Here is a 22,344-nt window from a genome sequence, read left to right as displayed (position 1 = left end):
AAGATAAATTATTGGAGAAGGAACTATATGAAGTGCTTATTTTGAGGACTCTCCCCAGAGATGTCTGACAATAGTCCTCAACTAAAGAGAAGGAAATGGCTGGATCTGCTGAGCTCTCAAAATGCCCCCCGCTGTTCACACTGCCAGCATCTTCTGCCTGACCTAATCAGACCAAGACAGAGGAAGAAACCTGGGAAAATGATCAAAATCTCCTTTTTTTTTATTGAGGTAGGCTACATTACTGCCCCACCCCCTTCAACTTATCATAAACAAAAGTCATTACTCATTCCTGTTCAAAAAAAAATGCAAAACCCAACAATATCACTTTTTTAGAATCTATGATTTCTTTCTTAAAAACAAAATAAAACAACAAAAAACTAGAATCCCTTCCTCTCCCCTTGTTGAGTCCAGTTCTCAAGGAGATAGTGAGATTCAAGAAAATAAGTTAAATGGCCTTGGAGTGAATCCCTGGATCTTCCTAGAGGGATGTCTTCTTGGAACCTTTGCCAAACTTAGCATCCAGGCCAAGACCTGTGGGGGGAAAGAGAGAGAAAGAGAGAGAGAGAGAGAGAGAGAGAGAGAGAGAGAGAGAGAGAGAGAGAGAGATGAACTTAGCATCGCCAAGGGAATTTGAAATGTCAGAGGAGATAGGCCTTAAGACCAGCTCTATTGGTCTACACATGGTCAGGATATGAAACAAATTGGGTGAAACTCAAAAGAAACCAGAGGCTTTAAATAAAATGGAATACACACCACTGGTATTGAACCTTCCTTAGCAGCACAAGCCATGCTCAGGTAACAACTTAAAACAACCCTAAAATACAGAAAATATGGAAAATACTGGCAAAATGTAGGAGGGTTGAAAGTTACTTTGGTATCAACTTCAAAGCTATTTTGATGCAGACTATGGCTAGGCTGAATTAATCAGACACAAGAAGGAAATTAATAACTAAATGTATTCCCCCACTGAATGAGGTGGTGCAGATCAGTAGTCTCTGCTGCTGGGAAGGCAGACTGGTGGATTACTTGAGTCTGGGAGGCAAATACAAATGAAAACTGGCATTAAGTCCAGCCCCAATGTGGTGAGCCTCTGGGTTGGCTTGAGGAGACAAGATGGAAAAAACCAGAACAGGTTAAAGCCTCTGTACCAATCAGTATTAGGATCAGGCCCATTAATGGCCAATGTATTTCCAATGTGAGCAAAAGAGAAAGATATAGTCTCAAAAAAAAAAAAAATTAACACAGGCCCCCCCCCCCCCCCGCTTCAAGATGTGCCTTCAAAATAGAAACCATCATGCTTGAAGTTTAAGCCACTGTCAGGGCCAGGGAGGAACACTCACCCAGGAACACTAGTACAGTGCCCACCCACTGCATGGAGCTAATAGGGTTAGCAAAGAGGATCACAGATGCCAAGATGGTGAAGAACTTTCGGGTTGTGGTAATGATGGAGCAGGTCAGAGGGCCAAAGTACACAACCGTCATGAAAATAAAGCTCTGGAGAGAGAAACACAGAGAGATAAGTTCAGGCCAAGGTCAGGCATTTGATTCTAAGACTTAAGTCTTCCAAAAAAAAAAAAAAGGAAAGAAAAGCAGCATAGACATTTATGGGTCATGAGACCACCCCTCCCCTGGACAAGCTTCATTCTGGGGGACTCACCTGGCCGAGGGCACTGGTTAGGCCAAACAGAAGGATGTTGTAAAGGACACTGGGATACCGCTCAGTAAAGCTAAGGAAGTCCCAGAATTCCCCAGTGAACAGGATTCCTGAAGGAGAGCAACAAGACACCAAAGTTGATGTGAGGAAGGAGGTGGATCCTCCCTCACAAATGTTCCCTTCACACAGGTACCAGGAAGCCTGAGCCCCTAGAAGGTCACTCAGATCTCTGGAGACTTAAGACTGGGAAAGACAGCATATGGAAAAAATTATTCCTGTCCCACCATGCAACTTTCCCTGTTCTGTCTCTTGACTCTTCTTAACTGGATAAATCAGAATCTCAAACCTTGGCAGTTAACTAGTTAATCCTGTTCAAGCAACCAGAGTGTAGAAACCAGTACGTAGAAGTGAGTTAAATTTACATTTGCTTCTTGCTTCCCCTGGTAGACTATATGCTTCTTGAAGGCAGGCTGTCTCCCCACTCAAGACTGTAATCTCCTCTTAACCTTCTGTCTTCTCTGGACACTTTGCCTAGGGCTTTGCACATAGCAGGTACCCAATCAATACCCACTAACTCAATGTGCTGAATATAGAGAACAAGCAGTGAAAATGTGATGGTGTAAGGGATTTCTCCGTAATTCAGGGTCTCTGATATATGACATCTTGAAGCCAAGGCTGGCTGACGGGCATGCTGAAAGGTGGGCATTAGGAAGGTGAATCTGTGGCTGACCTAGATCAGGAGAGCCTGCCATCCAGGGGTAAATGGTGGAAAGAGTGGAACTGGCTTCTTACCAGCTCCCAAGAGCAATGTGGACCAGAGGTTTATGTTCAGCATCATGTGGTTAGAGCCTGTTTGGTAATGAGCTCGCATGTGATCCTGGGAGACACCTGTCAGTCCATCCAGTGTCAGAGACAGCAGCTGAGAAATGGAGGGAGCAGCATGAGGGGAAAGGGTCAGCAAAGCTCCAAGCCCCAGGGAAGGTATGGCTCTCCCCTTCAGGACTTCTCTGAGAACAGGTGTTTTAGGGCAGAGGTCATGGTTCACAGCATCATGGATTTAGAGCAGGAAGGGACCCAAAAGGTCACTGAGTCCAACCCCCTCATTTGACAATAAGGAAACTAAAGCCCAGGGCAGTTAAGTGACTTGCCCAGAAGGCAGGATTTCAGTCCATTCTTCCTGGCTCCAGGTTCAGGGCCCTGTCCACCTTGCCAGGCTGCTTCAACAGATGCCCCATCTCAGCTCTTTAGGTCATGCAAATCATGCTTCTTTCTTAGCCAGCCTCCAGGGCAGTGGGGTCATCTGTGGGATGGGTGATTCAGCACTTTCCAGAGAAACAGGCACCTTCCCTCCCCACTACACCTGAGGCTGACCAGGAGGGTTTGGAGTAGAGAAAGCCAACCCTGACTCAGAACATAACAGGCTTCTTTCTGTTTCTAGGGTTCTCAGAACCCAGGTGTGGAAGAATGGAAAGAGAACTCTTTCTTTCCCTCTCAGTCCTTGGACTTTGGGGTTTGGAACCATAATCTCTAGTTATGTCCTGCTATAGTGTCCAGGGCTTAGCCGGAGGCTTCTTGACACAAAGCTGACCGTCCTTGGCTAAAAACCTCACATGCACCCTCTGGGGAAGGAGAGGCAGCTCAATACCCAGGCCTTTTCCAATAGCCTCAGCAGGGTAAGGATCCTTGCTAGGAAAAAAGACATTGAGTGTTTCAGAACAAAGACTGTTACAACTTCCCCATCAGTAACTTCATACCAGAAGTAGCTCTCCATAGCCAACCAAATGCTCATCAGTTCCAACCCCCTTTTTGGGCTTGTACATGAAGAGTGCTACTCCAGCCACTATCAGGAGAACACAGAGGTATTTAGCCACTGGGTATTTCTTCTTCAGAAGGGTCACTCCAAGGAGCATTACTGCAGAGAGGAAGCAAAAGCAGAGATTCAGCCACCTTCCCAGGAGACAGGAAGAAGCTGAAGATCTCATTGTAGAAAAGTGTTCTCTAGAGGGAAGGGCACCAGTAAAATGGGAAGAAGGTCTAAAGGCTGACATGGAGAAAAGGCTAATTAGGTAATAGGGCTGAGAAGAGCAAAGGACATACCATGCTGGAGAGAAAGAGCAAAGGTGAAGCCAGTAAGAAGGTATCACACAGGGAAAAGCAAAGTACTGGATTAAGTTGACTATGGCATCTGACAGATGTAATTCTAATATAACTGATTATCTGAAAGAAATAAGCCTTAGCCTCCAGCCCCTCATTCCCATGAGGAATGAAACTAGAATGCCAACTCATGGCTATTCAAAACAACAGAAATAAAATGTGTGTCAGGGGCTGAGAGAAGAGAGAATATCTTGAATCTTACAATGAGATTATACTTAATACATTCTAAAGTCAGAATCGCTCAAGTCTGAATATAATGATGAGTGAGATAGCAGAAGTCAAGGGGCAGGATGAAGTTAGATGACAGGACAGGAAGGAGATGGAGAACTGGGATTATAAAGGATCTGAGATGTAGCTTCAAGTCACAGAGGGAATAAGAATGGGGAAATCCAACATCACTTACCTGGAATAGGTTTACAGGATTTGCCAAGGACCTTTAGAAAAGGAGGAAAGGTACAACCGATCAAATTCTATCCCCGTATGACTTACATGCTGCCAACATTCCACTTTTTTGCTCACTCTTCAACTGTTACTTCCCATCAAAATCTCCCTCTTTCACTGAGCCTGACCCTGCAGCCTCATTTCAAGATTATTCTTTTTTAGTGTAGAGATGCAAATCTAAGAAAAGAGCATCTGCTCTGGGTCACCCCTCCAACCCATTTCTTGAAGTTTCACCTGAGTTGGGTAGTTGACAAACTGTAATGCAGAGTTGCTGGAGACCATGGCACCTAGGTAAGACAGAGAGCAGGCTGCATAGAGCCAGCTCCTGGTCCGATCCACCCTGGCAGTGTCAAAAAACTGGATCACTGGGAGAAGACAAAAAAACATACAAGAGAAGCCTGGGAGGGCTAGGACTGACCACAGGGCAGACAGGCATGGACATTCTGAAAGAAATGGTTCTTCATTAAGACAGGAAGTTGCCAAAGGAAAGGAACAGTTTCTATTCCCATTAAACTGTAAACTTTCTAAGGGACTGTGTGTTCTCTTTTCTCTAAGTCTACTCTCAGGGCCTAGTCATGGGCTATTTATTTCCCAGAAGACATTCTGTTTCAGATTATAGTTAATCCTATAGTAAGACTAGGGTCAAGGGAGGGGAGGAAAGAGAGAAGATAGAGGTGACTCTAAGAGGAACAAATCATCTAAACTAACTGGGACAACAAATTCCTGAAGTTGATAGAGAAAGAAGAGTTAGAGCAAAGAAATAAATAACACCTTCAGCAACGGTGTAAAATACACAGGACACCTACTCTCCTCCTTTATTACTTCTGACATAAAGGATCTGTCTTAAGGAATCTTGTCCCAAACAAATCAGTGGTTTCTAAAGCAGAATGACAGGATAGGGAGAGCATCAACATGGCTCTAGGACTTTAAACCTCATGGGGCCAGGCAAGGATAACCCAGCACCCAGGGCCTGAGTGTGGTCTCCCCCTGATTAAGTACTCACAGATCTTGGCAAATACTGCATTGAACACACACTGGATGAAGACCAAGGTTAAGGCAAATGTGAACTTCTCTTGTTTGGCACCCTCCCCATATTTTCCCCTTGTGCTGAAAAGGAAATAGGAGGAAAAAAGGAAGTCAGAATAATTACAAGAGCAGCTATTAATATGGTGCTCAAAAGCTTGCAATGCACTTTACAGACATCTCATTGGCTCCTTACAACCCGGGCCGTGGGATGAGGATGGGTTATTATTTATTATTATTGCCATTTCACAAAGGAGGAAACCACCTTGCTTATAGTCAGGAAGCTAGTAAGCCTGAAATGAAATTTAGCCTGGGCCTTCCTGACTCTAACAAGCCACCTCTCCGGAAAACAATGGGAGAACTACCCCACGATGATCACTAGTCTTGGGCAGTGCTGGTGCCATGGAAAGAATCTAGGCCTCAGGAGTATGAAGATCTGAGTTCAAGTCTCCCTTTTGACACTTACTTAAAATAGAACTCCTTAACTTTCTGCCCTACATACCCATACAGGGCATAGAGCATCCGAACTTGGAATCACCAAGACCCGAGTTTAAATCGAGCCTCAGACACTTACTAGCTGCATGACCTTGGGCAAATCCCTTAACCGCTCCCAGCCTCAGTTTCCTCATCTGTAAAACGGGGATGATAATACCCCCCAGGTTTCTGGTGGGGGATCAATGAGATAACCCCTGTAAAGGGCTTTGCAAACCTCGGCGCTACATAAGCCCTAGCTAGCTATTGTTATGGCTGTCCTCAGGTGACTCGTGGCACCCTTCCGGGTCCCACGGTCGCCCCCTCCCCTCGGACGAGCTCGGCTGTCTTTCCCTCCCGTCACAGACGGCGTGGAGGGTCTGGACACAAGCCACATCACCCACGTGGCCCCGAGGCCCGCGAAAGGCAGTGTCCAGGGATGAAGTGGTCGCGGGGAGCCCGGGCGCGTGGAGGAGGGGCAGAGGCGGGAAGCCTCCTCCAGCTGGGAGGTGGGTGAGGGGCAGAGCGTCTGGGGCATCTGGCCGGGCCTGGCAGCCCTGGGGGTCGGGGTCCGGGTCGGGGGCGCTCACATCTTCTCCTGCAGGATCCCGTAATAGAAGTAGCAGATGAAGACGCCGAAAAAGCAGAGCGGCAGGCGCAGCCGATCGGGCACCAGGGCGCCGCTGGCGGCCATGAGGCGCGGGGCCGGGCCGGCGCGAGCCTCACTCAGAGTCCCCAGAGAAGGCGGCGGCGGCGGCGCGGGCAGCGGCAGCTCGAGCCGGACATCGCAAACCGGCGACGCGGCCCTCATAAGGGCTGTCTGCGACTGCCGGCGCCGCAAGGCCCCGAGGCTATCTCCGTAGCTGCCAGATCCGGGCAGCTGCGGAGGAAGTGGCCGCGGGCTCTCGCGACATACTTCACCGAAGAAGACGCACCTCTGGGCCTCGACGTCTTTCTCGACGGTCGGGGACGCCCCGATCTGCAGGGGAAAAGGCGGAATCCTGAGTCTTTCCAACCAGGCGGTTTCCGGGGCAGCCTCAACAAAAAACCCTGTGGGGGACCTTGGGGAGCGGGGGCGTTCTAAGGTGACGTAACTGGATGTGGAGGCCGCCGATTGGCCACATTGTTGAAAGGGTGCCGGAGGGAGGGGGCGGAGAATCGGGGAGATAAAGCCGATCAAAATAGCCTTCTTTCAGGCTTCCCCTGGATCCTAGTGCTTACTGTCGCTTCCAGCTTTTGGGCTTTGAAACCCTGTGGCGCCCTCTAGTGCCTACAGCCTAACCACTTAGCCCCTTTGGATTCCCCATCCCTCTAGTCCCCTGGTTTAGCAGTAGGTATCCAGCGGGGCAGGACGGGGAGATCAAGTGAAAAAGAAAACTGGGTATGACTCCACTCACTAGCCATACGACCTTCTGGTTCTCGGTTTCCCCATCTGTAAACTGGGCCCTTCCCTGCCACACAGGATGGTCCTAAGGACGAGAGCAGGTAAGGCATGGGAAAGCACTTTGGAGGCGGAGAAACGGCCTGCGGTTGCAGATGTAATTGTCACTTCGATCTCAAAGCACTGTCTCACTTATTCCCCCATAATCCCTGGGAGGAAGAGAAGAGGTTCAGAGGGAGGTTTTTTCTGTAAGTTTCAGGACCATGAAACTGATCAGGGCTGTAAAGCCCAGGCCCTCCAGCCTGGTTCCCATGGCGGCCCAAGGGAGCTTTCTGGTGCCCTTTCCACTCGCCTTTGTAGAATCCTGCCCAATAAGCTCCAGGGTCAGAGGGAGCAGCCTTCGGGTCTCTGTGTTCTTGCAGAGCACCCCCACCCCCCAACCACATGCATTTTCAGTTGATCTAAACCTCAGACAGCCGTCGGGCTGAGAGCCACTGCAGCCTCAGTGAAGGTTTCTCCTCTTGTAGCCGCCTCCTCCTTTGGCATCATCTCAGCCAAAGGAAGGAAACACTGGGCAGCACCACACCCATGACTTTAGGCCTGACTTGCACTAAAGAGTTAGAGCATCTTGTCATTTTATTTTTCAGGAGCAAAGGGAGGCAAGCCTTCCTGCTCCTCCCCACCCCCCACCAAGGGACTTCTCTGCAATTGTTTGCTGTTTTCCTTAACTGACTCTCAATGAATTTAGCTTCTATCTTTGCAAATGGTCCCCCACAGATGAAATACAAGTTACTGGAATAAGGGGCTGTTTATCCCCTCTAGCCTACTAAATTTTAAAGAGTGAGGTGCCGGGATTGAGCAGTCCAAGAGCGAAGGGAAATCTGCCTTCTCCCTTCGACTGATTTCACAAATACAAGAAAGGAAGGAACTACTGACTCATCTAAAGGGGGGGACCCCTTTTTGCTTAATCTCACAATAAAACTATTTAAATAAACTCACATTCCATTCAATGTTCCTGGACAGCCCACATTTCAACATTCACTAACTAACCATTTATCAGTCCACTAGCCCCACAAGTCTACTCTTCATTAAGGAGCCTTTTTGGACCTTGGCCTACTCCAGGATGGCTGATAGACATCTATCACTGTCTCTTCATGTAACTGGTCTGATGTGTCTGTTTTCTCTGGGCAAGAATTCTATGGGACCCAAATGTTTGGGGCCACACTAGTAGTGCTTAAACTCAAATCCAAATTGGACAGGACTAGTCCTTGATTATGCCCTGGGCTTCCCAGCCTCTGCTCTGGTTGCTTTTCTATGCCTGGAATGTCATCCCTCTCTCTCCTTACTAAATACTCACCTTTGAAAGGTCAGTTGAAATGCCCTCTCCTTTCAGAAAGCTTTCCATGATTATCCTTTCAGAATTTTGCCTCTTCTTTCTTACAATTAACATTTTGTTCAGCACTGCTGTAAAGCACATAATACGGTGCTTTACAGTTATCCGGGAGTACTACACCTTCCCAGACCAAATTCTTTGAGGATAGGAACTATGGTGTCTTATCTAAACCCTAACCCCCCTCAGCACTTGGCAGTGTTTGATACGTAGTTGGATCACAAATAAAGCATTTAAGTGCTTACTATGTGCCAGGTTTACTGTGCTAAGTGCTAGGGAATTAACACAAAAAAGGAAGACAGTCCCTTACTCTCAAGAGGCTTATGTTCTAGTGGCAGGAGCAACAGAGAAGTGAGCTAGAAAGAGTAAGCTGAAAGGGACCTCAGAGCAAGGTCAGTCCAAGTTTCATTTTACATATGGGGAAAGTGAGGCTCAAGAAGTTACTGGACTTGCTCAAGGTCCCACAAAGTGTAAGCATCAGAGAAAGGATATGAATCTAAGACCTCTGTCTCCAGAGCATATGATTCTTCCCCTCAACTACCCTGCCTTTTACTAGCCCGTAATTTCCATCTTATTTCTCTGACAAAAATTATGAATGAGCAAACCTCTAAAGTATTTTAGAGATTCTCTATCCAGTCCTTCATGCCTTAAATGAATGGTGCTTCCCTCTGGTGAGTTCATTTCATGCCATGTTCCCCAGTGTTATGGAAATGAAAGGATAATTTTCAGCAGAGGTAGACTTCTGTGGGTCTACACCTACTGGGCCTGGTAATTTGTACACAGTTTCTGAATTTGAATGTGATGCTTGATGAGAAAGATGATAAAAGATCCTCTATCCCTAGCATTCCCCCATTCCCCTCCAGAAGAATCTATCAGGCTCATGATCGATGGGAATATTTATTTATTTGGACTATTAACACCAAGATCTGCAAAAAACAAAAACAAAAAACCACCTTTAAACACAGGACAAGGAAATTCCAACATTAACGTTCCTCTTCAATTTCTCTGTGTAAGCTCTGCGGTACGGAAAATATACAAACTTCAAACAGCTGCAAAAATAGTGTCTTTGGGAGAAAATAGAGTTTCTACATCAATACAAGAAAAATAGGCATTTTTCAAATCCAACCTGAACCTGGGAGAGGCAAGAGGGTAGGCAGCAGCATACATTCAGTCATCGTGCCTGGCCTAGAAGGGGAGGCACCAGCTCTCCTTCCCCCCACCCCTCCACCTGCCTCCAGGGGCAGGTGAGCTGGACCATAGCTCCCAACAATCTTCAGTCAGGATGAAGGCGAGATGAAAATGTCACCAGGAACACTCTCCATTCCCCTGTCTGCCCACAGCTGGGCTGGTCCCGGCTTTGGAACTGCTTGGATCGACTCCTCCAAGGAGAAGGGCGTGGATGAAGGAATACACATGAGGGATGGGGTACAATAAGGGGAGACAATGAGTTTTCTCTCCTGGCCTTTTCTTCTCTACTGGGGAAAGGGAAGGGATCCTTTCAAGGCCCCTTCCTTGCCCTCCCCCGAGCCACGACCAGCTTCCTTGATAGCTGAAAGGGACAAATGTCTCCTAGGGGGTTGTCTGTACTCACATGCTTGGGATGAAGGGGCCAAGGCCTCAATGGCCAGGTCTCTTCCAAGGGGAATCAAGAATGAGAACACTGACTTGAAGAGTGGTGAGCTGCCCAGCCCAAGGGAGAAGGCGGGTTTCTTCCCCCTCCCAGGAGCTGGTGCCCGACAGAAACAGGAATCAGGGCATTTCAATGTGATAAAAGGAAGGTGCTCAAAGGCCAAGAGAGGATGGAATCCTTGGTCTCCATCCAGAGGAGAGGGGGAGCCAGCCACAAAGGCACTGGTCTGCATGGTAAGGTGGGAGGGATTTGAGGAAAGACCCTCAAACTACCAGGGAACTCTGGAAAAGCACAGACTCCTCAGAGGGTGGAGTGCGCTGCCAGGGTTCAAAGGGTAGTGGTGGTGCTTTGGGAGCATCAGGGTCCTTTCGGGGAGAGGTCAAGAAAGGACTTGGAGCTGTTGCTGGACAGGGGGACCCTGGGGTAGTGGGGCAATTTCGGAAGAGGAAGCCCATACTGGGGAAGAGGGGCTTCACCAAACTGACAGGACAGAAGGCAGAGCCAGTCGGGTTGAAGTGGACTTTGTTCTTGTCAGGGCAGGAAGGCAAGAAGGTCAGGTCAGGACTAAGGGACCTAGAAGGTAGAGAGAGAAAAAGAATGAGAGAGAGAGAGAAAGGCATGATGAACAAATAGAGTGAAGCAACAACAAATATAGAGTTTGGGGAGAAGGGAAGCTCATTTTTCTCACTGAGCTGATTGGTGCCTCTGATTGGATACAGAGATTTTAGGCCCTTCTGTTGTTCATCTTCCCAGAGGCATGATTGAAAAACAGGAAATAGACTCTGGGTAGGATCAGGAGGGACTAAAGTTGGACAGGAAGAAGAACTTCCTGAGACAGTGAAAAAAGGGGCCCTGGGACCATAAGTGATCTCCCCAGGTTCAGGCGGCCTGAAATCAGCAATATGGACAAATGACCTCATTGAGGTCTGGTCATTCTAAAGATCATCTGAAAAGGGTGAAGTACACACCGCCCCTTCTATATCAGAATGCCCAAAGGGGACAAAGGAGAGGCATCTTGGGACAGTGGAAAGGCTCTCTGTACCTACCCCATGGAGCCATCCCACTGGCTACTTATACTCTCTGTGCTCTGGGCAGTGGCTTCTTGGACAAGTTACCTACTTTTTTGAATTGTAGCTTTACTCTCTTTACTACTAAGGATAATGGAATAATGAAATGAACTCAGATGAGAAAATATTAATTCAAGGGATGATTATGACAATCACAGGCCTTGTACTTAAATCCTTTGAGATTCTGAATATGAAGCAACTGAGAGGGTTGGGAAGACTTTTCTTTGAGAAAGTAAAATCCTGAAGGGAAGAGTGAAATTCTAATACTCTCCCTAATTGGTATTATTGAAATTCTAGTTCCAGAATTATTCCTATTAATATGAATATGAACTCCCATCTCTATGGCCCTTTGTGGTTTTCCAAAACATTCTTTGAGGTAAGAGAAAAGAACTGAGCAGGAGAGATAGGAAGGTCCCAGATTCTATGGGTGTGAGGGAGGGGAACAGGCAGAGGGCTTGCCATGATTCCTGCACCCACTAATGTGACAGCCCAGGTAGGGGTTCTCTCAATAGAAAGGAGTTGACAAAATTCTACTGGTGGGGTAGGGATGGGGGGAGGAAAAAAGGAGCAGTTGTATATATCATAGTTAGGGAGAAAGGAAGGTTAGACTCACAGAACTCAATGCCAAGGTGCCAGTTATTGCTGGCTCAAGTGTTTCTGTGGAATATATGGCCAGGTCTTTCAAAAGGAAAAGAATCAAGGAATTAGAAATCATAACTAAAGAGGAGGGAAAGAAACAATGTGGTATTCCTCAGGGAAAGAGTGATGAAATAACCAAAAGAAAGTGCAGAATCTTGGCCTTGAGAGATCTTGACCCATGGTTGAAATGGAGGCTTGCCTAGAAGCACAGGGTCCAACCAGAAAATCTCGAGGTGTCTTCTAATTCTGTGAGTCAATGAAAAGACCAAGAGACTCGACAACTCAGTATCCTGGTGGGAGATCTAGGTCTCTGTATAGAGTAACAACTATATATAATTCTACACTCTAATGTTGTTTTACTGAACTGTTTTCAGGGAATATACACTGAAAGAGAGTCAACTGGGAATATCTGTGCTGTACTGAAATAAAATTTATCAATAAGATTAAAAAAAATTAATGCAAGAAGGACCTAAGAGAAAAACAATTTTCAGATCTGCAGAGGCTAAAACCCCCCACAACATTAAGGGTAGCTGGAGGAATAATTAATCATTAGCCTCTAGGAGATGCCTGACAATAGGAGATAGCTAGGTCCTAGGGATAGAGACTTTTGCTTCCGACCCATGTCCAGACTTTATCCATTCCCCCATTATGACGTTCCTGCAGCTATTACCACATAGGAATATTAAAAACTCTTCTTAGGAGAAAAGAAAACCTTTTTAGCAAAGAGAGAGAATACTGAGTCCTAAATTCCTATGCTGGAGAATTCTCTTCCCTTACATACCACAGCGGCCACTCTGAGCACCTCTACTTCTCTCTCACAAACACTGTAAGTCCCAGCATTCATTACCTGTCCCATCTCTCCCTGCCAGGGTTTAATTCCCCACTGGCTGCTGAACGATGGAGATTCATCACGGTATAGTAGAAAAGCCTGTACGTAAGAGTGGATTTGAGGCCATCCCACTCTGCTGCAACTCACTAGCTTTGTGCCTTCGGGAAGTCAAGTTAACCTTTCTAGGCCTCAATTTTCTCATCTGTAAAATGACAGGGTTGGACTAGAAGACTCTTCCAGCTTTAGATCTACGATTCTGGGGCTCCTGCTCAAGGGAACGCAGGAGCTTGGCAAGGCAGGACAAGCCCATCTCTCAATTCTCCTGCTAAGAGAGGGCTGCTATAGCACAGATCATCCAGAAATTCCTAACTCAACTTTGGAACCTGCTGTATTTATTTGTGACTAAGTTGGCTGCTCTGAGAAGTCATGAGACTTCAAATAACATAGGTAGGTGGAGAAGCATCTAGGAGGGGCTAGAAAGCTGTTTAACTCTGCCATGACTCCTCCCTGCTAGGAATGAAAGGCTCCACTTTTTTTGGCTGAGCAGAGCAAGCTTCTGTGCCCCATACGACATCTTCACTGGGGACAGAAGGCTAGAAGAAACAAGAATCTTTCCTTTTCAGTGTCTCCTGACTTAACAGCCTTGTACAGAGGAAGATATCTATAATCTAAGCAGTAAAAAGAACAAAAAAAGTGGCCACAGAAAAAAGATGGCAACTTGGATGAACTGAGGGCTCAACATGAGAGCAGGTGCCAAGATGAGGCTGAGTGGGATTCCTCTTCCATCCTTATCCCCATCCCACCCCCAGAGTCCCTCCCTCCTTCCCTTTCTCTTTGAATGACTCACGGAGCTTCTTCAAAGGCCCGAACTTTCTCACAGCCCTCCGGCGGCTCCCGCTTAAACACATAGCTGTGGTTGGGCCGAGGGGATGAGGCAAAGGCCAGCACTGGAGATGGGCCGTCATCCTCGAGCAGGGCTGCATGGGGTGGAGAGGGTGCTGAAAGGAGAGGAGGTACCAGGCCAGTCAGTCAGGCTTTGAGGGAAATGGCACAAATTCTTTTCTAACTCTTAGAAAGATATAAGGGGCTAAGAAAGGGAAAGATGGCAAATCTGCACCCACAATGATGCCAATTTCGCCCAGCCCAAGGGAACCAAGCACTGGCAAACCTTTGCTTTCTTGTTACCACCCAAGCTTGTAATACTCTGCCTTGACTGCCAGTCTGACATTTTTTTTCCTTTCAATAGCTCCTGAAATCCACCCTCTCTTCTAGAAAGTATTCCTGACCTCAGCAGCAACTTTAAACATAAAGTCCATAATCCAACTTTAAACATAAAATTCTATCCACTCTCCCCAGTCAATAAACCTGGATTAAGCACCTACTGTGTGCCAGACTGTGCCTGGGGATGCAAAGAAAAGGCAAAAGGCAGTTCTTGCCCCAAGGAGCTCACAATCTAATGGGGGAGACAACATGGAAACCACTATGTGCAAACAAGCTATATACAACATAAATGGGAGACAGTCGACAGAGGGAAGGTACTAGCATTAAGGGAGATTGGGAAGACTACTTGTAGTTGGTGGGATTTTAGCTGTGGCTTGAAGGAAGCTAGGGAAGCCAGGAGGTGGAGATGAGGAGGGAGAGCATTCCAGGTATGGAAGACAATCTGTGAAAATACATGGAGTCAGGAGATGAGTCTTGTTTGAGGAACATGAAAGGAGGACAATATACATGAGGAATGTTATAAAGGGCAGAGGATTTTATATTGGATCCTGGAGGTGACAGAAAGACACTGAAATGTAATGAGTAGAGAACTGAGATAGTCAGACCTGAGCTTTAGGAAAATCACTGAGTGGAGGATGGATTAGTGTGGCAAGAGACTTGCAGCAGGTAGGCCAACCAGTGGGTCATCACAACAGGCCAGGTGTGAAGACTAAGGACCTCCACCAGGGTGGTACCATTATCAGAGTAGAAAAGGAGAGGTATTCAAGAGACATTGCAAAGGCAAAATGGACAGGCTTTGGCCACAAATTGGATATGGGATGAAAGAGAGAATGGGGAATACAGAATGACTCCTATGTTGTGAGCCTGGGTGACTGGATGGATGGTGGTGCCCTTGATAGTAACAGAGAAATTTGGAAGGGGGCAGGATTTGGGGGAAAGATTGTGCATCTATTCAGAATGCAAATACACCTGTTTTATGTTTGTTCACTGCCTGTCTTCTCTATGTTTGTCCACATGGTATGTTGGACTGTACACTCCTAAAAGGCAGACAGACACTGATTCTCTTTACATAATCATCAGAATAAGTCAATGAGTCATAAATACCTTACGATTGGTTGATAAGGCAGAAAGGCAAGGTTTTCAGTGACCTGGCAGGCAATGAAAGGGACACCTGCCCCTTTAGCCCCCAGCCCAGCCTGGCTGTTCCTTACCCCATCTACTCACCCTTTTCCTTGGGGTTGGGTGTCAGTTCCTCAGTTGCACCTCGGGGTTCAAAACGGCTGGCTTGGCCAGTGAGTTGGGGGGATGCCAGAGGCAAAGAAGGGGAGAGGGAAAGGTTGCCTGGCTCCAGGGGAAGAAGGGAGGAATCGCTGTTGGTACCCTGAGCAGGGGCAGGGGCTCGGTGGCCATCAGGGACATCCAGGATCTGGGAGACAGAGAAGTTATGAGAAAAATTCTCAGCTTATCAACCCAACTTAACCACCAACCTATTACAAACACACTTGGCCTCAACACCTGGGTAATTTTAACATCCTGATATCTCTTTCTCACAGCTACTATTTCAAACATGATTTGGATCATGTCATTTCTCTTCAAATCTCTTTTCACTCCACCGTCCTCTTTCCCTGGCATCTTAACCTTATTTTTTACCACTGTCCACCATATACTCTCACTTCCAAGAAAACAAATCTCTTCTCCAACCCCAAACCAGTCAAATTCTTCCTGGCAAGGGTAACTTCCTTTCCTTAAGGCATGATTCATCTTTTTGAATCCCTTCAAAAAATTCAACTTGCCAGGCTTTCTGAGCCTTCCCTGATTACAGCCATTCTGATTCTGACCTGGTCAGAATTGATTTGTAATTGTTTTTGCATGTTGCTTTGTAAGCATTCTCCTCCCCTATTCCCATGCTAATGCAGTATATCCCAACTAGGCAACAGAGGACCAAAACTCTGTCTTATAACTTCCCTCACAGACTGACCTGATTTTTTTGTTATTATTCCCCAAAATAATTGAGTTTCAGTTGGGCACACAAGAGAGAATCAATCCAAGCTTTGGACCGACAGTTAATAGCTCCTGAATTTCAAGCATCAGTTCATTGTTCTTTGAATTCAGATACTTGGGCTCTTCTCCACACCCTTGGGCTTGAGCTTGTGGGACCAGGGGGAATACTGAAAAGAACAGAGATACTACTCACTCTCAGCAGCTCCTCTTCACCCTGTTCCTTCACAAACACCTCCTCCAGTTCTTGGTTGAGTCCCTCTAAGCTTCGGTGCAGGCAGGGACTCAGTCGCAGGACTGGGGAACCTGAAGGAAAACTGGGAGGGGAGGCCTAGGAGCAAAGACAAATAAATCCAATAAGTGAAATAAAAGGGGCTTTAGGTATGATTTCTTCAGCATCTGGAGCTTCTGATTCTTCTACCTGATCAGGCACCAAAGGGTTCTGAGAAGAGCTGGTAGTAGAGCTGCCAACATCTGGCCAGCAGAAGCAAGAACTTTTAAGGTGATGGAGGATGCTGCTGAAGGCCCTGTGTCTATTTGAAGTAGCTCTTCCCAATGTCAAGGGCTGAGAGAGGCCACAACCTTGTAGAGAGGGTAGTATCACTGCTACCATTTTATAAGGAGAGACCAAAGTTAAAAGAAAAAAAGCAAAGAACCTTTGCAAAATCACCCACCAAATCAGTGGCAGGATTAAAATATCCATCTTGGTCAGCTATTTGGCCACTAGCCCTCAACCAAGCCATGCAATATAGTGGAAGAAGCAGCTAGACCAAACTCACATCCAGGTCTAACTATGACCAGACCCATGGGGAGAAAGATGTGGGTCAGGAAGGGACCCTAAGAGGCTAGCATTGGCACATACCCTCAGTGCTCCCCGAACAGTGTGGTCTCCTTGGACCGCGGAGCCTCGCTCCTTCTCTTTCCCATTCCGGCTAAGTTTTGTCCTCTGTAGCTGTTGCTTCAGTTTGGTAATCTGGCAGCCCAAAGTAGACCAGAGGAGAAAAGGAGGTCAGAAGTAGCAAGAAGAACCGAAGTATCCCTCCCACCCATGTGGTAACTCTTAGAAGAAGCCCACGAGGACGAAAATTGACTCCCATCTCTGCCCTGAGAGCCCTTTGTGACTGGGAGCCTAGCTTTGTATTTGAGAGCCATTTTCTGCTCAAGTGTCAGTCAGATGGACTAAAGGGTAGATTGAAGGGCCTTCAATCTCAACTGAGTCAGCTCTCATGAAGGGAAGTATTATTAACAACGATAATAAAACAGTAAACTGTCTATTCTCCCACATAATCTACTAGCCAAAATATAAAAACTAACTCTACAGTTGCTTTATCTGGCATCCCAATCACCAGTTTTCAAAGAAGGAGAATACCACCAAATATACCTGGCAGTAACATCATATTGAACATAAGTGATAAATGTTCTTTGGCTAAGAAGGCAGTTTAGGGTTATTATCACTGTGAACACCAATTATCAATTACTAAAGAGGCACAAAAGTTCAGACTGAGATATTCATCCAACAGACTGCAGGACAACAGAGTCCTACACTCTTACAGATGATAAATAATTCCTTTGCAGTCACATGGCACTTTTCACTCCTCAAAGTATGATCACATCCAATTCATTTTGGTCTTCAATGTAGCCCTGTCCTGGGGTTAAATAGGGTAAAATGATTTTCTGTGTCCAACAGCTGGAGAACCTAAGGCCCAGAGTCTACTTCAGTTGACTGAAGACTGGATTTCAAGTTAGGAAAAAGGTTTCAAATCCTACCTCTGACATTTACTGCCATAGGCAAGTCATTTTAACCTCTCTGGTCCTCGGTTTCCTCATCTGTAAAGTGAGGAGGTTGGACTCAGCAGCCTCAGATTCCTTCCAGTTATAAATCTAGGATCCTAGGAGTCAGTGACTTAACAGCAAAGTCTGGGCTAGAACTCCAGTTTTCCAAATTCCCAGTCCAAGGTTTTCTTACTAAATCATGTTGAAAAAGGGAAAGGTTCTCTTTCTCAAGAAAGAATTCCAGGGATATTTCTGGCTCCCATTATCCCTAATAGTGAGGACTGCAATTATCTGTCACAAATGTGTTATCCTTGGACTGCTTTCCTTTCACTCGCCCCCTTTCTGCCCAGCACATACCCAGTTCCATACCCAAAGTCCCCAAATTGTGCTTACTCAACAAATGAATGTTCATTTTAATATTAGCCCAAGCCAAATAGAATTCAGAGGGTAAATTTAGTGCCCCAAAGCCATGGGATGTCCTCCCATGTTCTTCCAAAATGATTATAGATCATTTACTATCTTGAGATCTCTATACCATGACTTCCCCTTTGTATAGGTGACTAAAGAGATTTTACTGTGATTGGCTCTTTTGAGTGAGGACAGATCCCTCACCTACCTTGAAAATTAAACATTGTTAATAAATACAGCCATGCATTTCCATGTTTCTTGGACTTTCAAAGAATTTTCATCTCCATTATACTGTATCCCCCACTTCGATAAAAAGGAGGAGCTTGCAAGTGCTTTGTTGGAGAGGATGGAGCTGGCCCTAGAACCTCAGAATCTTAGCCTAAGGCTCTTTATTTAAGTTCACTGCTTTTAGCAACCAGAGGAGAGGGTAGACCAGGAAAACAGAGCTGGTGAGTGTTTTTAGCTATTTTTTTTAAAACTAGATATACAATTAAGTAATAAACACCACAGGAGCTTGTCAGTTCCCAGGGTCCTAATTCCTGCCTTTCTTCAGTGCTTAGTTCTATGAAGTGTCTTCTGGCTCCAGCTGCAGAGTCATAAAAGGAGACAAACTGGGACTCAAACCCTGTGCTTAGCTTCTGCAAATCATTAGCTGCTTTGGGCCTAGCCTATGCTTGGCAGGAGGGTCTGAACTCCTGGGTCCTCTCCTGCCAGTGGGACAAGAGTTAGCTTGCATAAGTTGGTAGGTGGCCTAGAGCAAGCTAACCAGAATGGGGAAACACTCAAGAAACCCGTGATGAAGGCACAGCACCATGGGGCAAAGGCAGTGGGAGAGCAGGGGCAGATCCCCTGGCCAGAGAGGAAAAGCGACCATTACCTCTTTTCGGTGGTCTGTGCTACCCCAGGAGGCAGAGCGCTTGTGGGTGCAGGAGCCGGTTTGCTCACCTTCCAGCTCATGCCAGGACAGGGGTGTCTGGAGGGAGAGAAATGTAGTGAGGTGGACCAGCTCCTATGGCAGACTATGGGGAAGCAAGAAGAGGCAGAAAGCTCTTCAGCCTTGGGCATCAGGTGGGCCCTTGAAAGATCCCTTCAGGATCCACTGAGTATCCTCCCACTTTAGTTCCTCCAGCCTATCCTTGGAACCTTCCCCACCTCCTTCCCAAGACACCTCTGAGAAACCTTTTCTGATATGTTGCAGTAACCTCATATCTTTGGGACTCTAAATCCTCTCCTGCGCCAGAGGCTCCAGCAGTTTGCACTTAATACATCTGAACTTGCTAAGTATACATTTTTATATGTTCCAATTCCCCAACTTGTCCAGGAACCCTGATGGTAGAGATAATCAGACTGCAGGTAGTTCCCTAACAGGAGGGGACCATGCATGGTCTTGGTTCAGTTACTCCAGGTGCATACTACTCCAAAAAAACACAGGAAATGTCTGTCAGCTACTTGGTTAGGCTCTGCTAATGAGTTCTGGGTGCCACATATCCACAGAAAAATGATCAGTATGGTGGGGGAGCCTGAAGACATTCCATATAAGGATCTGGTAAATAGACTGGGTGGGATATATAGGATAAAGAAAAGGGAGAGAGGAAGAAAGGGGAAGACATGACAGCTGGGATCCATAGGGCCTGCTGTCTGAAAGAGGTATTAGACTAGAACCAGGGGCCATAGCTGGAAGTTGAAAAGAAACAGGTTTTAGCTCTCTATAAAGGAAAACTTCCCTAAAGCACTATCAGAATAGAAGGGGTTGCCTTAGGAGGCAAGTTCCCTCTTATTTGAGTGCTTGAAGCAGAGGTCAGAGGACAACTTGCTGGCAATGCTATAGCAGGGGCACAGTGTCTCGTGCCCAGGCTTTTCTTTCCCAAAAGGTCTGATGACAAGGTTTTGGCTCTCTGCAATGGCTCCATGGACCCTCCACTTCCCATTCTAAAAGAAGGCTTCCAGTGTAGGCATATTTCCTCTCCAGCTTCTATGGACAAACTGTCAAAAACATGAGAGTCTGGGAACTGCCTTCTTCTAGCACCTCTGCTAACTGCTCCCCCCCCCGCGCCCCCCACCTGCCAAGAGGTTGCTGCAAATTCGGAGAAAAGGAAATAAAAACAAAACACCCCACAACCCAAGAGCCATTGAGTCACTCAGTGAAGACATTCAGAAGCCATCTCCTGTGACTGCAGTCAGGACGGTCTGCCTTTTGAGGCAGAGCAAAAGAATGAAGATGGACCACAGCCTCATAGAGCAGGTTTTTGTCTCCTCTCCCCTTCATTTCCCAGATACTCATCTATTAGGATCTCATTCAAACTTGTTTTGGACAGGACACCTTCCCTAAAACATATGGGCATCCCCTCACTGGTCAGTATCTAGAAGCTAAGGATGCTCCCCCTCCCCCACTGACCTGGAAAGAGTGTAGTACAACAAATATTTATTGAAGTACCCACCTCATAAAAGAAACTGATGCTAGCATACAAAGATTTTAAAATGATGGCATTTATACTCTTATGATGGGAGTGTATATGTGTGTGAAGGACAAGGTGTGGACAGATTCATTTAGTCCAAGGTAATGTGAGGCAAAGGAATATACTAGAAAAAGAATTCTATGAAAATCTGAGGAGGAGAGTTAACACCTTCAGTGGCTAGGAAAGGGAAGGGTTTTAGGGTTCAGGAGAGAAGAAGTGGCACCTGAGCTGGGTCTTAAATGAAGAGGTGGCAGATAGGATGAGTTTGGAGAGCAGCCAAAGGCCTAGTTTGATGGAATGAAGAATGTGTTAAGGGAAATAATGCTGTCTAAAAGAATGGTAGAAAGGGAAGTCTGATCCAGCCAGGTTGTAAAGGGCATTCCCTTTTGGGCTATGGAACTTATATTTTATCCTAATAAATAGTATTGATGTTTTTCAAACACAGTGACATGGTCAGAATTGTACGTTAGGAAAGACATTGGCAACTATGTGAAAAATGGGTTAGAGAGGACGGAGAGCTTAAGAAGTCAGTGGGACATTCTGGAGAAGATGTGGAATCCTAAGTCTGAGGTTAGACATGAATATTTAAGGCTGGAAATAAGGCACACAAGCCATATCCATCCTGACACTCCCAATCTCATACTTTCTGGCCCTACTAGCTGGACTTTTGTAAACTAAAACCTTGGAACTTACCATACTTCCCAAAGCTTCCTCTCCAAAGTAGGAAGTTCCTTTAGGGTGTCTACAATGTCTACAAATGTCACTTATGAAAGGAAGTACTCCCCGCAAAGGAAGACTGGGCAGCCATTCTCTTTCCTGAACCCCTTTTATCCCTGCAGGTATGTGACTGTCCCTTCCTGAGGTTCAAGAAGTTGTTCCACTTTGACTGTGCAGTAGGCTAGCAGGAACCTTGAGGCTTACCCAATTCCTTTATACCTGGGAAGCTGGCGATGGCTGGAGTGGGAGGGCTGGGGAACACCAGAGCTACAGTCTGGATTCCCTCTCCTCTGGGTAGCTGTTCCAGTAGCAGCCCATTTTGTGTTCAGTGTCTACTATCATCTATCCTTCATCTACTTTCTCTCCTGGTGTGTGAGAGAGAATGGAAGCAGATATGAATTATTAGTAAGAGCTCTGTAAGTATCTAAAATACAGAATCATCTCTTCCCTTAAGCACTTTTTTGGCCCCTCTCTAATCTCTGTTTAGGAACTAAAGATAGCTCCTAATGCCAATTGTGTAATCTCTGCTCTTCGACCCAATCTTCAGAGCCCCTTTCCTTCCTTTTTTCTCCCTGCTCATTCCTAAAGCCTCCTTCTCTAGCTGGGCATACTTGTTCTGCATCCCCTTCCACAGATCCCCCTCTGTTCTTCCCTCCTTTGTTCTTTTCCATCTCATCTTATTCCTTCTTCCCCCATTAGTCTCTTCTAGGAGACATTCCCTAGCATATCTCTCTTGGCTCTGATGGCTAATTTATTCCACCTCCCTTTTGTACCAACAGACTCGATTAGATCATTATTTTTCTGTCTTTGTTTATATGTCACTGTGTAAGTGTTCTTAAGTCAGTGTTATATGTATTTATTCTTCTCCAACCAAAGAGGGAGTTTCAAAGGCAGAAGTTGTCTTTCCTAGATGGGCAATGATGTTTCCCTTCAGGCTGTTACCTAGTTCATCTGGGTCTCATACCAGTGCCCAACATAGGGATATGCACCAGGGAAGTAATGAACTGATTGTTAAAAGTATAACAAAGTCACAGCTAGGTAAGAGATCCATTTCAAAGCTCTAACCTCCTGGCCACAACAGAGATCAACAGG

The 22,344-nt window shown here is 46.2% G+C and overlaps 2 protein-coding genes across 7 annotated transcripts in view; both read right to left on the bottom strand.

Annotated features, from left to right (window-relative positions):
• Nucleotides 1-202: 202 nt before the first annotated feature.
• SLC35B1 (solute carrier family 35 member B1) lies at nucleotides 203-6,733 on the bottom strand. 2 transcript variants are annotated; one of them, XM_072646108.1, is made up of 9 exons: nucleotides 6,334-6,733; nucleotides 5,253-5,356; nucleotides 4,484-4,614; nucleotides 4,212-4,242; nucleotides 3,409-3,566; nucleotides 2,447-2,573; nucleotides 1,658-1,764; nucleotides 1,341-1,494; nucleotides 203-531 (listed from the first exon to the last, which is right to left on the bottom strand). In XM_072646108.1, the coding sequence occupies exons 1-9, from the start codon at nucleotides 6,552-6,554 to the stop codon at nucleotides 479-481; spliced, it is 1,086 nt and encodes a 361-aa protein (XP_072502209.1). In that variant the 5' UTR covers nucleotides 6,555-6,733; the 3' UTR covers nucleotides 203-478. The 2 variants fall into 2 exon arrangements, with proteins under 2 accessions (XP_072502209.1, XP_072502210.1); XM_072646109.1 differs by having other exon boundaries at nucleotides 4,484-4,692; nucleotides 6,334-6,558.
• A 2,664-nt stretch (nucleotides 6,734-9,397) lies between these two features.
• The window catches only part of FAM117A (family with sequence similarity 117 member A), a 96,190-nt gene continuing 83,243 nt past the window's right edge, over nucleotides 9,398-22,344 (bottom strand). For 4 of the 5 annotated variants that reach the window (XM_072646107.1, XM_072646103.1, XM_072646105.1 and 1 more), the window contains exons 3-8: nucleotides 18,957-19,052; nucleotides 16,761-16,871; nucleotides 16,095-16,229; nucleotides 15,125-15,326; nucleotides 13,527-13,677; nucleotides 9,398-10,717 (exon numbers count right to left, since the gene is read on the bottom strand). In XM_072646107.1, coding sequence (XP_072502208.1) covers nucleotides 10,408-10,717; nucleotides 13,527-13,677; nucleotides 15,125-15,326; nucleotides 16,095-16,229; nucleotides 16,761-16,871; nucleotides 18,957-19,052 — 1,005 coding nt within the window. In that variant the 3' untranslated portion in view covers nucleotides 9,398-10,407. The remainder of the gene's footprint in view (nucleotides 10,718-13,526; nucleotides 13,678-15,124; nucleotides 15,327-16,094; nucleotides 16,230-16,760; nucleotides 16,872-18,956; nucleotides 19,053-22,344) is intronic. The other variant, XM_072646104.1, reaches the window with a different exon arrangement.

Source organism: Notamacropus eugenii, chromosome 2 (assembly GCF_028372415.1).
Source record: "Notamacropus eugenii isolate mMacEug1 chromosome 2, mMacEug1.pri_v2, whole genome shotgun sequence".
NCBI lineage: Eukaryota > Metazoa > Chordata > Mammalia > Diprotodontia > Macropodidae > Notamacropus > Notamacropus eugenii.
The sequence above is the reverse complement of the archived record's forward strand: the minus strand, read 5'-3'. Positions and strand labels throughout refer to the sequence as shown.